Source organism: Tachyglossus aculeatus, chromosome X3, assembly GCF_015852505.1.
Source record: "Tachyglossus aculeatus isolate mTacAcu1 chromosome X3, mTacAcu1.pri, whole genome shotgun sequence".
Classification (NCBI taxonomy): domain Eukaryota; kingdom Metazoa; phylum Chordata; class Mammalia; order Monotremata; family Tachyglossidae; genus Tachyglossus; species Tachyglossus aculeatus.
In genome coordinates, this window is record NC_052099.1 from 6,270,777 (window position 1) to 6,285,919 (window position 15,143).

General features: G+C 47.2%; 1 protein-coding gene and 1 long non-coding RNA gene across 5 annotated transcripts in view; one reads left to right on the forward strand and one right to left on the reverse strand.

Annotated features, from left to right (window-relative positions):
* Window positions 1–1,927: 1,927 nt before the first annotated feature.
* LOC119948726 lies at window positions 1,928–4,076 on the reverse strand. Its single transcript, XR_005457044.1, has 2 exons — window positions 4,006–4,076; window positions 1,928–2,085 (listed from the first exon to the last, which is right to left on the reverse strand). It is a non-coding gene; the product is annotated as an uncharacterized LOC119948726 (long non-coding RNA).
* Window positions 4,077–4,408: 332 nt separating this feature from the next.
* The window catches only part of GAK (cyclin G associated kinase), a 102,657-nt gene continuing 91,922 nt past the window's right edge, over window positions 4,409–15,143 (forward strand). For all 4 annotated transcript variants that reach the window (XM_038770425.1, XM_038770429.1, XM_038770427.1 and 1 more), the window contains exon 1: window positions 4,409–4,575. In XM_038770425.1, the coding sequence (XP_038626353.1) occupies window positions 4,431–4,575 (145 nt within the window). In that variant the 5' untranslated portion in view covers window positions 4,409–4,430. The remainder of the gene's footprint in view (window positions 4,576–15,143) is intronic.

Sequence of the window (15,143 nt, forward strand, 5' to 3'; positions counted from 1 at the left end):
CATCCAACAATGAAGTCTAATTAATCTTTCCCTTGATCTGCAGTACTTTTCTTCTCTTCATGCAAATGAAGCTTTTTCACATGCAAACGGGTGACTTTCTCCAGCTCAGGCACTAACATTTGAAATAATAACAATAATAATAATAATAATAATAATAATAATGAGCTTGGGTCTCTGAGGGGGATGACAGTATCTGACTTAAAGAAGCTTGAAGTTTTGGGTGGCTGCCTAGAACGTGCTGTTGGTACCGCGGAGCCAGAATAAGATTTTGCTATGCCCAGAGGTAAAGTATAAACCAATGGGCTGGTGGGTTTTTGGGGTTTTTTGAATGGTATCTGTTAAGCGCTTACTCTTTGCCAGGCACTGTACAAAGCGCTGGGGTAGAAACAAGGTAGTCAGGGGATGGAAAGGGGCTCTAAAGTCTGCTTCTCTTTGTTGGAATACAATTGATAGTATTGACTTGGCTCATGCAAAGCCGGGATGCCAAGTCTGAGGGGGTGATGGGAACAGCCACCCTAAAGCATCGAGATCATGAGGGTGAAGCTAACTCCCATAGCTTTTTAGGGTAGAGCCCCATCCCTGTGCTTCTGTGCTGATTGCCTATCTGGATCAGGCTTTCTCAGGTTCTGGCTGTAGAGTCAGTCAGTCAGCCCAGCTGATCATATTTATTGAGCACTTTTTGTGTGCAGAGCACTTTACTGAGTGCTTGGGAGAGTACAATAGAACTATATAGCAGATACGTTCCCTGCTCACAGTGAGCTTCTGGTCTAGAGAGCACCTCACTTGGCTGCAACTGGGGAGGCTCTCCCCACCACAGGTCCTGGCAAGGTCAGGGACTCCTCCTCTTCATAATAAAAATAATTTTAAGTACCTACTATGTGCCAGACACTTTACTAAGTGCTGGTGTAGACACAATGTAATTGGGGTGGACACAGTTCCTGTCTCACATTGGGCTCACAGTCTTAATTCCCATTTTGCAGATGAGGTATGTAAGGCCCAGAGAAGTGAAGTGACTTGCTCAAGGTTACACAGCAGACAAGCAGCAGAGCCAGAATTAGAACCCAGGTCCTTCTGACTCCCAGGCCTGTGCCCTATCCACTAGGCCATGCTGCTTCTCTGTGTAATGGGGAAAGAGTCAGCTAGAGCACCATATTTTTGTGGATCTTGATGGTGAACTGTGGGAAGCCATAGACTGTGAGCTCGTTGTGGGCAGGGAATGTGTCTACCAACCCTGTTGTACTGTACTCTCTCAAGCATGTCACACGATGCTCTGCTCACTTAAGCGTTCCGTAAATACCACCGACTGATTGATCTTTGCTTAACAGTTAGTTGCCAGAGCCTTGGTCTGCTGATGGGGTCAAATGTTTTGTAAGTTCTATGAAAACAGTATTGGTGTTGTTCCAAGATTTTTCACTGTGAAATGACTTTAAAACATAGTAAGCACTTAATACATCCCATCATCATTGAAAATATTTTTAGAAATCGATTTGGTCTATTAGCAGTCTGGCTAGCTGGTTGTCTGGCTGGCTGGTAGCCTACCTGGCACAGTGCCTGCCTGTTTGGCTGGTTGCCTACCTGCCCACATTCCCACACCTTATAAGCAAGTATCCTAATGGTAAAAATCAATTTCAGTTCGAGTCCCTTTCCCAGCCGTTACAAAGGGTAAATTGCCTTTTAATCAAGCCAATCAATCAGTAGTATTTATCGAGTGCCAATTATGATTCTGGCAGCATATGACTAGATGTTCTGAAGTATCCTGTGCAATCCTTTTAAGCAGCCAAAATGCATTGGGTACCTGTTTTGTAAAGATGTGGGGATATGAAGGAGCCATTTAACACTATTTGAAAGTGACACGTAAGTGAATGATAGAACTTATTTTTTAAAAAAAACACCAAACCTCGTTTAATGATAGACAGGAAAAAATGACTAAAAAGAACAGCTTTCGCTTTTATTTGTCAGAGCTGGAGAAGAGACATTAACGATGGTAGAAAAGCTCTTTTTTATATCATCAGTTCACTAATCTCGGCAGGTTTGGGAGCTTTGAGACAAGCGACTGATTTCATGGCCTATGCCTGCAATCCATCACTGTGAAGAAGGAAAAATACTTTTTGAGAAGAAGCTGTAGCTGGCACCTGTCTCTGTGAGTTGCTCTTTATCATGAAGGCTGATTTTCCTTACGATTGGATTGTCAGCAGAGCTTGAAGGTAATGAGTACTATTCTTCTTCTGGATGACTATTGAACTAATAGACTTGTAAATGCCCCAGTGTTCCACAGGCAAACGGTTTATTTCGTTGTACCATCACAGTACTATTCATTTTCATTTTTGCATCGTGAAGCTAAAACCCACTAAATTTTTGCATCGCAAAACTAAAACCCACTAATAATTGTAAATTCTTATAGTTTGGATCCCCACTGCCCCATCTGGCTTCACCCCCCCTTCTCCCTATTCCCATTCCTGTCCAAACTCTTTGAACGGGGTGTAGACACCCACTACCTCCATTGACTGTCCCGACTTGCTCCTTGATCCTCTACAAGGGTTTCCGCCCCCAGACGCTTGTGATCTCTAAACTCGACTACTGCATCAAACTGCTCACTGGTCTTCCTCCAGACTTCCCTCTGTTGTTGAGATAGTTTTTCTAAAACGTCATTCTGCATGAGTCTCCCCACTCCTGAGATCCCTCACCCTTCACATCTGATCGACCACAGTTCTCTGCACCTTTAAAGCCTTTCTGCAATCACATATCCTCCAGGAGGCCCTTCCCGATTACCCTCTAACTTCCCTACCTAATATTCGCCAACTGCCACTTTTTTATGGTATTTGTTAAAAATTTACTATGTGCCAGGCACTGGACTAAGCTCTGGGGTAGTTACAAGCTATTCAGATTGGACACAGTCCATGTCCGACATAGGGCTCACACTCTTAATCCCCATTTTACAGATGAGGGAACTGAAGCCCAAGAAGTGAAGTGACTTGCCCAAAGTCACTCAGCAGACAAATGGTGGAGCCGGGATTAGAACCCAGCCTTGAGCACAACCCACTTAGGCCTTTCCGGGCCACCTAAGCATGTAAGTACTCACAACTCCTATGACGTGTATATGTATATATGTTTGTACATATTTATTACTCTATTTATTTATCTTACTTGTACATATCTATTCTATTTATCTTATTTTGTTAGTATGTTTGGTTTTGTTCTCTGTCTCCCCCTTCTAGACTGTGAGCCCGCTGTTGGGTAGGGACTGTCTCTATGTGTTGCCGACTTGTACTTCCCAAGCGCTTAGTACGTGCTCTCCACACAGTAAGTGCTCAATAAATACGATTGATTGATTGATTGACACGTATGTGCACATCTTATTTGCTCTGTCGTTTCCTCATACCTGTGACTTATTTTAGTGTCGGTCTCCCTGGCGAGGTTGGAAACTCATTGAGGACAGGGATGCCTGCTCATTCTACTGCATTTCCCCCAAGTGCTCAGGACAGTGCTCTGCAAATAGGGGCACAATAAATGCTGCTGATTAAGACTGTCGAGTAAGGGTCAAACACTAGTCTAAACGCTGGGTTGAAAACCAAGGTTGGACACAATCCCTGTCTCACATGGGGCTCGCAGTCAAAGTTGGGGGGGAGCGGGAGACCTGAGGCCCAGAGAAGTGATTTGCCCAGGCACGGCAGACAAGTGGCGGAGCTGGGATTAGAACCCAAGTCTTCTAACTTGCAGGCCTGGGCTCTTTCCACTAAGCCCGGATCATCATCATCATCATCATCAATCGTATTTATTGAGCGCTTACTATGTGTAGAACACTGTACTAAGCGCTTGGGAAGTACAAATTGGCAACATATAGAGACAGTCCCTACCCAACAGCGGGCTCACAGTCTAAAAGGGGGGACAGAGAACAAAACCAAACATACTAACAAAATAAAATAAATAGATATGTACAAGTAAAATAAATAGAGTAATAAATATGTACAAACATATATACAGCTGCTTGCCCCAGGCCCCCCTCACCTGGGCCGCTCTTTTCTGCCAGTGCCCAGGCCCATGTTGAAGCCCAACCAGATGCCGAAGGGGAAGGGCAGTTAGAGAGGGGGGCGGCGCCGGACGAGGGGCGGGGCTTAGTGGAATGGAGGCGGGGCAACCATGGGCGGGGTCTAATGAAGACGGGGCGGGGCTTAGTGGAATGGAGGGAGGGGGCGGGGCCGGCCGCGCCTTTATGCGTCGGATGACAAATGTCGTTCGCGCAGGCGCTAAGGAGCCGGGCGGAAGATGGCGGCCTGGGGGCCCGTCGCCTGCTGATTCGGTAGGCCAGCGAGGGCGAGTGCGCGCCGTAAATCGAAGCCGCAGCCGGGCCGGGGCCGCCCTGAACCTTCTCCTCGCCCCCCCCCCCCCCCCCCCCACGGTTCCGAACAGCCTCGGGCTCGTCCGGCGCGGATATGTCCCTGCTGCAGTCGGCGCTGGACTTCCTGGCGGGGCCGGGGTCCTTGGGCGGAGCCGCCAGCCGCGATCAGACCGACTTCGTGGGTCAAACGGTGGAGCTGGGAGACCTCAAACTGCGAATTAAGCGAGTCATCGCCGAGGGTAAGAGTGCGGATCCCGCCCCCCCGCACCTGGCCGATCGCGGCGTTTGGGCGCGCCTCTGCTGCGAGGGGACGGTTGGCGCCGAACAAACATCGCGATCGGGGGCGGGCGAAAAAAAAAAAAAGAGCTTTGCTCAGATCGGGAAACACCTCTGGATCTGGGTTTGTGCACCGCATCTGGGGAGCAGCGTAATGGCGCATTTTCGAAGAGGGTAAATTCCGGGTCATTTGGGGTCCGATCCCTTTGGCTCTACAAGGCCTAGTACCGTAATAAGCACCAAAAGGGCCTAGGCCTTAATAATAATAAATGGTATTTGGTCAGCACTTACTTTGTGCTAAGCGCTGGAGTAAAGATCCAAGGTAACGATAGCCAGATCAAACACGTCTCCGCCCCCCCGTCTAATGGGGAGCAAGAACCGATGCATTTCACCCCCACTTTACAGATGAGGACACTTCAATCGTATTTATTGAGTGCTCACTGTGTGCAGAGCACTGTACTGAGCGCTGAGGCACAGGGAAGTTTAGTGACTTGCCCGAGATCACACAGCAGCCAAGGGGCAGATTAGGGATTAGAACAGGTCCCAGGCCTGTGCTGTTCCCACTAGGCGATTTATATACGGATAATGATGACATCAGTCAGTTTTATCAGAGTGCTTACTGTCAGCAGGGCACTGTACTAAGCGCTTATCAGAACTGGGATGGCTGTCTCCCCTAAGAGGGGAAGATGTCTGACCTTTGGTTGACACCCACAGTGCACTTGAAATGATGGAAACAGAGGCAGGGTAGCCACCCAGCTGTTCTGGATCACCTTCAGCTTCTCCCAGATATCTTCTGGCTTAGGGACCGTACCCCAGCTCAAGAACACTGGACTTGTTCCCCAAGGGCCTAGCCCTTATCACTTAACATGAAGAAGAAGTTCCCAACCCCAGAGATCTCCATGCAACTGAGCTTTTGTCGGGGTTGTTGCCCATCTTCAGCCCCCGTACCTGATTCCACGGTCCTTCTACTTCACCGTCTTCTGGTAGTTGGAGAAAATGGCTACGGGGGAGTGTGCATCTCTTCTGCCTGTTTGGCTTTTTTCAAACCTCTTGGAAGGCATGAAGAGCCAAGTGTAAGCAGGAATGGACCTGTGGAGTCAGATAAGGGGATCAGAAGCCAAAGGGCCCGGTTGGGGGTTGGGAATCAACATGGTGAATGAACCCTGAGGGCCACCCATAGCCTGACAGTAATAGTAGTAGTAGTAATAGTAAGCAGCATGGCTCAGTGGAAAGAGCACGGGCTTTGGAGTCAGAGGTCATGGGTTCAAATCCCGGCTCCGCCAATTGTCAGCTGTGTGACTTTGGGCAAGTCACTTAACTTCTCCGTGCCTCAGTTACCTCATCTGTAAAATGGGGATTAAGACTGTGAGCCCCCCGAGGGACAACCTGATCACCTTGTAACCTCCCCAGCGCTTAGAACAGTGCTTTGCACATAGTAAGCGCTTAATAAATGCCATTATTATTATTATTATTTAAGTGCTTACTATGTGCCAAGCAGTGTACTAAGCTCTGTGGTGGATATAAGCAAATCGGGTTGGACATAGTCCCTGTCCCACATGAGGCTCACAGCCTCAATCCCCATTTTGCAGATGAAATAACTGAGGCACAGACAAGTGAAGTGATGAAGTGACTTGCCTAAGGTCACACAGCAGGCATCTGGAGGAGCCAACTCCCAGGCCTGGGCTCTATCCACTACACCATGCTGCTTCTCAGTAATAGGAGTAGTGGAATTGATTTAACACCTGCTTTGTGCAATACACTATAGTAGGCCCTGGGTGGATGTAAAAAGACTAGTGCAAAACAAGGTTCCTGCCCTTGAGAAACCCTCAGTCAAATGACTATGGTTTGACCATCATGTTCTAGGCTGTTCCTTGTTTGGATGCTCAGGGACAGATCTGGGGCCAGAAGTGTGGCTACTGGGTCAGTCATTCACTGAACATTCTTTTTTGAGTGCCTACTCTGTGCAGGACCCTCCGTACTGAGCACTGGGGAAGAAATAAGGATGATAATTGGTCTCTGACCCAAAGTAGGCTCACAATCTAAGAATAGTGAGAGAAGGAAGAGGGATTGCTGATGGACACATGAGGAAAGATTGAAATAAAAGTAGCAACAGTATTTAAGAAAACAGAACAACAGTATGAGCTAGAGTGCATTGTGGCCAAAGAAGCAAGCTTACATATTTTTTTTGTTTTTTTTTTTTCACTGCTCCATCAGGCCGGTCAGAGTCCAACAGCCACAACTTTCTGACCATTCCAGATGTTTGGAAGGTGTACTTTAGCCCATCCCACCCTCCCCTCCCTGAATGGTGCTGGCTTTGTCCGAACAGGACTGGACAGGCCTCCCCTTGGTGGGAGAAGAGGAAAGGCAGTGCCGCTTGTGGATGCCATCTCTCCCGAAGCCCCCACGGTCACATGGGAAAGAGGCCATCAAGGCCGTGTGCTTTGCACCCCCCTTCAAAGCCTTATTGAAGGCCCATCTCCTCCAAGAGGCTTTCCCTGACTAAGTCCTCCTTTCCTCTTCTCCCACTCCCTTTTGCATCGCTCTGACTTGGTCCCTTTGTTCATCTCCCCTCTCAGTCCCACAGCACTTATGTGCAGATCTGTAATTTATTTCTATTGATGCCTGACTCCTCCTCCAGGCTGTAAGATCATTGTGGGCAGGGAATGTGTCTGTTGATAGTGTTGTACAGTGTTCTGCACACTGTAAGCACTCGCTTAAATACGATTGACCGACTGACTGCAGCTTCTTGTACTGCCAGCCCCTTTGGAGTAGAACTGGACAGGACACCCCAGGCCTCTGGGATTCACACAGGAATCCAAGTCAACTGTCTTGAACAGCACATTACTGTGGTGGCATATTTTTAGCTGGCCCTGATGCTAGCTTTCCCATAATCTTATGAGAAGCAGCGTGGCCTAGTGGATAGAGAATGGGCCTGGGAGTCAGAAGGACCTGGGTTCTAATCCCAGCTCTGCCACTTGTCCGCTTTGTGACCTTGAGCAAGTCACTTCACTTCTCTGGGCTTCAGTTACTTCATCTGTAAAGTGAGGATTAAGACTGGGAGCCCCATGTGGGACATGGACTGCGTCCAACCCGATTGTCTTGTATCTACCCCAGCAGTTAGAACAGTACCTGGCACATAGTAAGTACTTAACAGATAAGTACTTAAGTACTTTTTTTTAGATACTTAAAAAAAATGTCTTACGGACTTTCATTTTCTGGTGTGCTTTTCAGGCATTTGAATGGTACTTCCAGGATATTTTAGACATCCCCCATCTTCCCTTGCCAGTGTACGTCATATCCCCTTTAAGAGGAATACCATATTTTGGCCACTGCTGACAACCATTATGCCATACGATTGCCAGGGCTATTTTCTCCTATGCTTTCAAGCACGGTGTTTACAACTGATGAGCTTGACGTGGTGCTCTCTTTGATACATAAGGCTAGCCTAGGGCATTTCTCAGTAGGCCTGAGAAAATGGCTGCAATTTCTTACCTCACCCAACAGCCAGGCAAAGGAGTAGGCTGGGACCCAGCCCTTATCAGTAATGTAGATGCCAAGGTGTAAGAAGATGAGAAACGGCTGACCAGAAGCACCATCCTGTGCATTTGGCTTGGGCCGCCTATGGGGCAATATTGACCTGGTGTTTTGGAGGACTGGCAAAGGAAGATCCCAAATAGAGGGGCTTGGAAAATGAAAATATTGTTACCGGAACGCCGATAGATATCTCCAAGTTCCCAACTGCTACAGCTTGCAAACCACATGCAACTGGGTGCGTGGCTCAGGGTGAAAAGCTCAGTCACTTATGCTTGGTGATGATGATGATGGAATTTAAGCGCTTGCTATGTGCCAAACACTGTTCTAAGCGCTGGGGGAGATGCAAGGTTATCAGGTTTTCCCAGGTGGGGCTCACAATCTTAATCCCCATTTTACTGATGAGGTAACTGAGGCACAGAGAAGTTAAGTGACTTGCCCAAAGTCACACAGCTGACAAGTGGGGAAATCTGGAATTAGAACCCATGACCTCTGACTCCCAAGCCTATGCTCTTTCCACTAAGCCACGCTGCGTCTCTAAGCGGTGGTGGCACTACTTCCCACGTGGTCCCGGGCACCTAGCCCCATGCCCCTGAGGGACAGGGACCAAACCTTTACTTTCCCTATTTGCTCTCCCTTCTGCCTCACCTATGCACTTGTCTGTGTATCCCTTAAGCACTTGGATTTTGACCCCAGCCCCACAGCACTTAGGTATTCAGTCATTTGTTCAATCATATTTATTGAGCGCTTACTGTGTGTAAAATACTGTACTAAGCACTTGGGAGAGTACAATGTAATATATCTGTCTCCCCCTTGAGTCTGTAAAATTATGGGCATGGATCGTGTCTACCCACTGTCTTGTACTGTATTCTCCCAAGCATTTAGTACAGTGCTCAGTAAATACTATTGATGTCTAATTTGTACCTGTGAATTCTCTCCCAGTGCTTAGTACAGTGCTCTGCACACAGTGTTTAATAAATATTTTTACCACGACTTGCCTTGGCCGCTCACCACCACTCCCCAGGAATGCCCACTTGTTGCCATTAGCTACCTCATTCATTCAGTCGTATTTATTGAGCACTTACTGGGTGCAGAGCACTGCACTAAGCACTTAGGAGAGTACCTCCCTTTCCTTTTCCTTGCCCCCCACCCAGAATGCCTCTTTACCATCCCCTGCTCTCTTACCCCCCCCCCCCCCCCCCCGCCCCCGGCAAAAAAAAAAAGGGCCTTGCTCACCATTTGAGTTAAAGGAATTTTTTTCTTAGGGCCACATCGAATGTTTGGTTTGCGGCTCTTCAGTTCATGAGATTTGATCACCCGTCCTGTAAAACATATTCTGTAGCATCCTTGGTCACATGCCAGCCACTTAATACCGAGAGCTGTTGCAGACCTGTGGTTCTCCACCATCCTCCTCCATGAGAATATTGGTTGGAGGAACAGGTAGTTTTTGAAGCTGCCAAAAATACTTTGCATTTCTGAAGTGGTGAACTACATTAGGTCATTTTTTTTAAACAGTAAATGGGAAAGGTGACTTATTTACTTATTTTTTTTTTTGCCACACAGTTAATAAAGCTAAATGTGTTTGGCACCACCTGGAAGTTATTAAAGTGGAGATGAAAGCATAGGCGAAAGGGGTGATTGTCCCTAGACAGTCAGTCGTATTTACTGAGCACTGTACTAAGTGCCTGGGAGAGGACACACAACAAACTTACAGTCCGCAGGACTGACCCTGGGGGAATGAAGCTATTTTGGATAGGGTGGGAAGCTCTAGTTGGAAAGGGACCCAAGACGGAGCCCAGGTGATGGTGCAGCTTCACCTGTTGCCCCTTGTTGGGGAGATGCGGCTCCAGCTCATTTGGGCTTCCAGTTGTCCTCCCGGGTAACTGGGTTAGGTCAGAGGTACCCAGGAGGATGAGCCGCCTAGAACGCCCGGGTCCCTTCTCTGGCCTGTGCTGCTGCAGCCGACAGCGAGAAGCACCAGCGGTGGTGGTAATGATAATAATTGTGGTATTTGTTAGGCAGTTATTACGTGTCAGGCACTGTTCTAAGTGCTGGGGTGGAAACAAGCAAATCGGGTTGGATATGGTCCCTGCCCCACATAGGGCTCATAGTCTTAATCCCCATTTTATATTTTAAAGAGAAGTGAAGTGACTCGCCCCAGGTTACCCAGCAGACAAGCGGTAGAGCCGGGATTAGAACCCAGGTCCTTCTGACTCCCAGGCCTGCGCTCTGTCCTCTAGACCACTCTGCTTTGTACCAAGGACAGGCCAACTAAGCCCAAGCCACCGTGAGCTCACGCTGCACTGGTCGAGGGGGTGCAGCAGCTTGTCCTCACAGTGCCACATGGGGGGAGTGAGAGTAGCCTCTGGTCTCTCCGCAGCCGGGGGAGGGTGAAATAAGTAGCTGTGATGCCGGAGGAAAAAGGTTAGGATGAGGTGGCCGCAGCGCAGCAGGAAGGGCACGTGAAATCATTGAGAGCTTACCAGGTGCAGGGCACTGGACTAGGAACTTGGCACTGAACAATAGAAGTCAGAGTCCCGGTGTCTAGTGCCCAGTCTCCTCTCCCCCTTCCTCTCCTTCCTCTCCCTCTTCCGAGAACAATGAGCCCCACAGACGCTTTGCTTTCTTTGCTTCAGATTCACTTGTTTCTTCCTTGATGTTTTTGGAACCCTGACAGTCACTCTTTCTTGTGCAACTACTTCTACTACCTTTTAATCCCCTAGATCCCAAGTAGAAGGCCCGACCCCAAAGCTGACAGACTAATGACACCATCTCTCAGATATCCCTTGGGAATTTTGTTTGCAGACTTAGATTTTTTTTTTTTGGTGGGGGGGGGGGGGGCTTCAGTGTGAGTTTCTGTCTTCTTCCAGGTGTGCGGTTTTCCGTTGAATGTTGTCGAGGGGAAAGGTTGAAGTGCCCCTGGTCTCACCCCTTTTGTACAATCTCCTGGGGAATCCTAGCTGTAGACATTGCACAGTAGGTTTTATCTGGAGGGTTTGGGCAGGGGAATCTGAGTCTTCAGCTTGTAGGAGCCCCTTTGTGCAACTGGATGCAGTTCCCCTCTCTAAGGATCCCCGAAGTACTAAATCGTGATAGTTGGGTGGTGGTGGTGTGCAGGGATTACCTGCTGATTTGCTGAGAGTTTTAGTGTGGTCCTTGGAGTGGTGGGATTTCCTGCTTTGCTTGAGCTGACCCCTGAGGAAAATATTGGGATTTTTCTGCTGTGAGGGTGGACTTCTGCAACCTGTTGTGTAGCTCCGGAAATACTGGGAGGAGGAAAATGTGGAGCTGAGATCCAACTTCTAGTCTCCTTGTCACCAGTCATCAATCAGTCAGTGGTATTTATTGAGCACTCACTGTGTGCAGAGTACTGTACTAAGCCCTTGGGAGAATTCAGTAGAACAGAGTTGGTAGACATGTTCCTTGCCCACAACGAGCTTCTACATGAAAGTTTCTAGCACATCCTCTCCTCTCTCCTAGCCATGCAAATAATTTCACTGGCCCTTGAATATACTTTGCCTTCTCTTGCTTCTAAGCCACTGCACCTATTCCCCTTACCAGGAATTCCCTTCCTCCTTCTCTTTTCTGGTTCTCTCTTTCAGAACTACCTGTGCCCATTCCGTACTATGTGTCAAACACTGTTTTCAGCGCTGAGGAAGATACAAGTATATCAGAGTGGACACAGTCCCTGTACGACATGGGACTCATGATCTAAGTAGGAGAGAGTAGATTTTAAGCCTCATTTTACAGTTGAGGAAATTGAGGCACACAGAAGTGAAGTGACTTGCCCACGGTCATACGGCAAGCAGTTGGCAGAGCCGGGATGAGAACTTGGGTCCTCTGGCTCCCAGGCCAGTCCTCTTTCCGCTAGGCCACCCTGCTTTGCTGCCCCTCCATTAAGCCTTTCCCACTGAGACCCACCTGACTCCATTTAACAACAAAAATCATCTCCCTGTCATACTTATCCTTCTTTCGTCCTGTATGAGACTGGTAGTTGGGAATATGCTTTAAAATTTGTCATCTTGGGTGTTTTTATCCATCGTTCACATATTTATATATACCTATTTGTGTTTCTATTATTCTCCTCAGAGGCTGAGGTTCCTGAGGCCAGGAAACGGTGACTTCTACTTTCTTTGTCCTTAGTATTTGTTTAGTCGATTTCAATACTTACTGGAATTCTCCCTCCCCTTATACTGAGGTACATTTTATGCTGGAGAAGTTGTTAGGGAAAACATTCATCTGTCCTGTTTGCGTGAGCCCAACCCTCTGCCGAATGTCGTTTGGCTTGTTTTTGCACTTCTTATGCCTTTAGATTAAATACTATTGTTTAGTTGCAGGGTAATCTGTTCTGCAGCACCGCTCTCTTTTCAAGCTTAAACAGTAATCTCCAGCAGGATCTTTAGTTTCAGGTTGTTTTGACCAAATGGTAGCCTTCTGGAAAACATTCTGAAATGAGAGACTTAATTATAGTGTTTATGCTAAAAAGCCCAAATTGTTAATGTTGTTTTAGGTCCCCAAATTGTGTCTATATGCAGTATTTGAAACCCACTTAAATTGCTCACTGTTTTTGTTACTCAATTACTTTGAGAAATAATACTTTTTTCTGAAACTGAGCCCGAGATGACGAGAGTACTCGACAAACAAGAGCTCCATGAATCCACCAAACATTCCTGTAGGCTTATGACAAGTATTATTATGAGTTTATGACAACTGTTATTATCCTGTTTTTATAGGTGGAGACTTCGACATAGAAAAGTTAAATGACTTGCATAAAGTTACACAGTCTTTGGTGCTGTGAAACTCAGCCTTGGTCTGTAGATACCTACTGTTTCTTCCACTAGGTAAAATGACTCCCTCTTTAAAAAAGATACAGATTTTAATATCATTTATTGGGTAAAGATGACTTCCAAACTCACTGTATTTCGAAAAATCTTTGTTTTGTCTGACTCAAATGACTGCCCTGGGTTTTTATCCCAAGTTAGCTCAGAAACCTCATCAATGCTCCCGTTGAGTCAAATTTTTAATTCCCATAGAAGTGTGGTGTGGTTTTCAACCAGTCCTCACTCTGAACTGTAGACTTGTCAGCTGCCCCCTTGCTCTGAAATAGCGACAAATTCATTCCCAGGCTTGAATCAGCTTGTCACCTTGGACCGCCTGGCAGGTGAATGACTCAGCCATCCAGGACAGATAAGGTTTGGAAGATCCCCAGCGTTGAAGTGGACATGGCCTCCCCACAAGTAGTTTTATCCTAGGAATAAAATAAAGAATCCTTAGAACTGGAGCTCTGCTTCTTCAGACTACTAATGGTCACATACCGGATGCTTATCACTATGGCTTTGTTAAATGCTAGCAAAAAGCAAAATCGACCTACCTCCATAGGTGCACTACACAGTGTGAGGAAACAGTCTCAACCAACCTTATGCTTACCTGCCCGCCTCCATCTTGCATAACCATCTTAATCACTTAAGTCTCCACTTTCAGAACTAGTAGACCTAGAAGACAAACGTCCTTTTTTTTTTAAAAGGGTATTAAGCATTTACTATGTGCCAGGCACTGTACTAAGCACTGGAGTAGATATAAGCTAATCAGGTTGGACACAGTCTGTATCCTGCATGGGCCTCACAGTCACTCGGCGGACAAGGAACAGAGCTGGAATTAGAACCCAGGTCCTTCTGACTTCCGGACCGGGATCAATCCACTAAGCTGCACTGCTTCTCTTGCCCCTGCCTAGAATCAACTCGATTAGCCTCCAGTGCACACAGGTGGTAGTTCTAGTTCCCAAGGCAGTGTCCCAACTGGAACCCTCTCCAGTGAAGTCAGAACTTGAGAAAAATACTTGAATGCTTGTTAGTCTTCTGGGCCGCAGTTTGTGGTACTCTGTGGGACTGAAGTGCCTGGCTGTTCTAGCTGGTCTTGTTGTCTTCCCCACCTTGGGTCACAAACCATTTATTTAAATTCAGACTCTGATCCTTGTACACCTGATGTGTGAGCATTGTCATTTCCATGCTGTCGCTTTCAAGCAGTGAAAAATATCACCGTTCCTTTCCACTTCAAAGTGCCATAGAGGCATAGCTTCCTTGCCTTGTGGATATTTATGTTGCCAGACTTTTTAAACTGGGTATTCACGGGGAGGTTCCAAGTGGTTTCAGAAAACTAGAAGTGGAAGTGGGAGCAGGTAGTGCTGACAGTGAGCAACCCCCCCCCCCCCCAATTTAACCACTGCTTCTTTTCCAGGCCACAGATCTGCATCCCTACCTGTCCTTCCTCCTCCTCCGCCATACACCACCACCACCATTGCTTCTCATCCCTTCCTGAATTACCTTCTTATCAGACTTCCCCTTCTCAGTAGGCCAGAGAAGTGCAATATGGCATTGAGCTTCAGACCAGACTTAGGATCTACAGAGTAGTGATCTTCCACTTTGTGTAAATATCTGAGCTCTGAACCTGAACAGTTTTATCAGGGTCACGTGTGGGCCAGTGGCATGATAGAATCACCTTCATTGAAGTTTTGGAATGCTGTCAGCCTACCAGCATCAAAATGATGCGTATTACAACACTGGGACCTGTAAAGGAAATGAATGAATGACAGCAGGGCAGCATGTCAGTTTCCCCCTCTAGACTGTAAGCTTGTTGTGGGCAGGGCATGTGTCTGTTTATTGTTCTGTTGTCCTCCCAAGCTCTTAGTACAGTGCTTTGCATACAGTAAGCGCTCAGTAAATACGATTGACGGACTCCATGGTTGGGCTGAAGGGGAGGAGCATAGTCAAGAAAGGCAAAGGAGCCTTTTAATGATAGAGCGATGTAGAACATCTGAGGATTGTGGGAGGCAGTGGTGCCAGGCCATCCTGACTGAGGAATGGGGTGGTTCCTTTTGAGCAGAGCCTTAGGGAAAAATGAAAATAACACCAGGCATCATGTGTAGCAGATGCCGCTCTCCTTATCAAGGGCACAGCCAAGGGTGTGATTTTGAAGTTTGTTCAGTGTGGAAGGATCTGTAAGT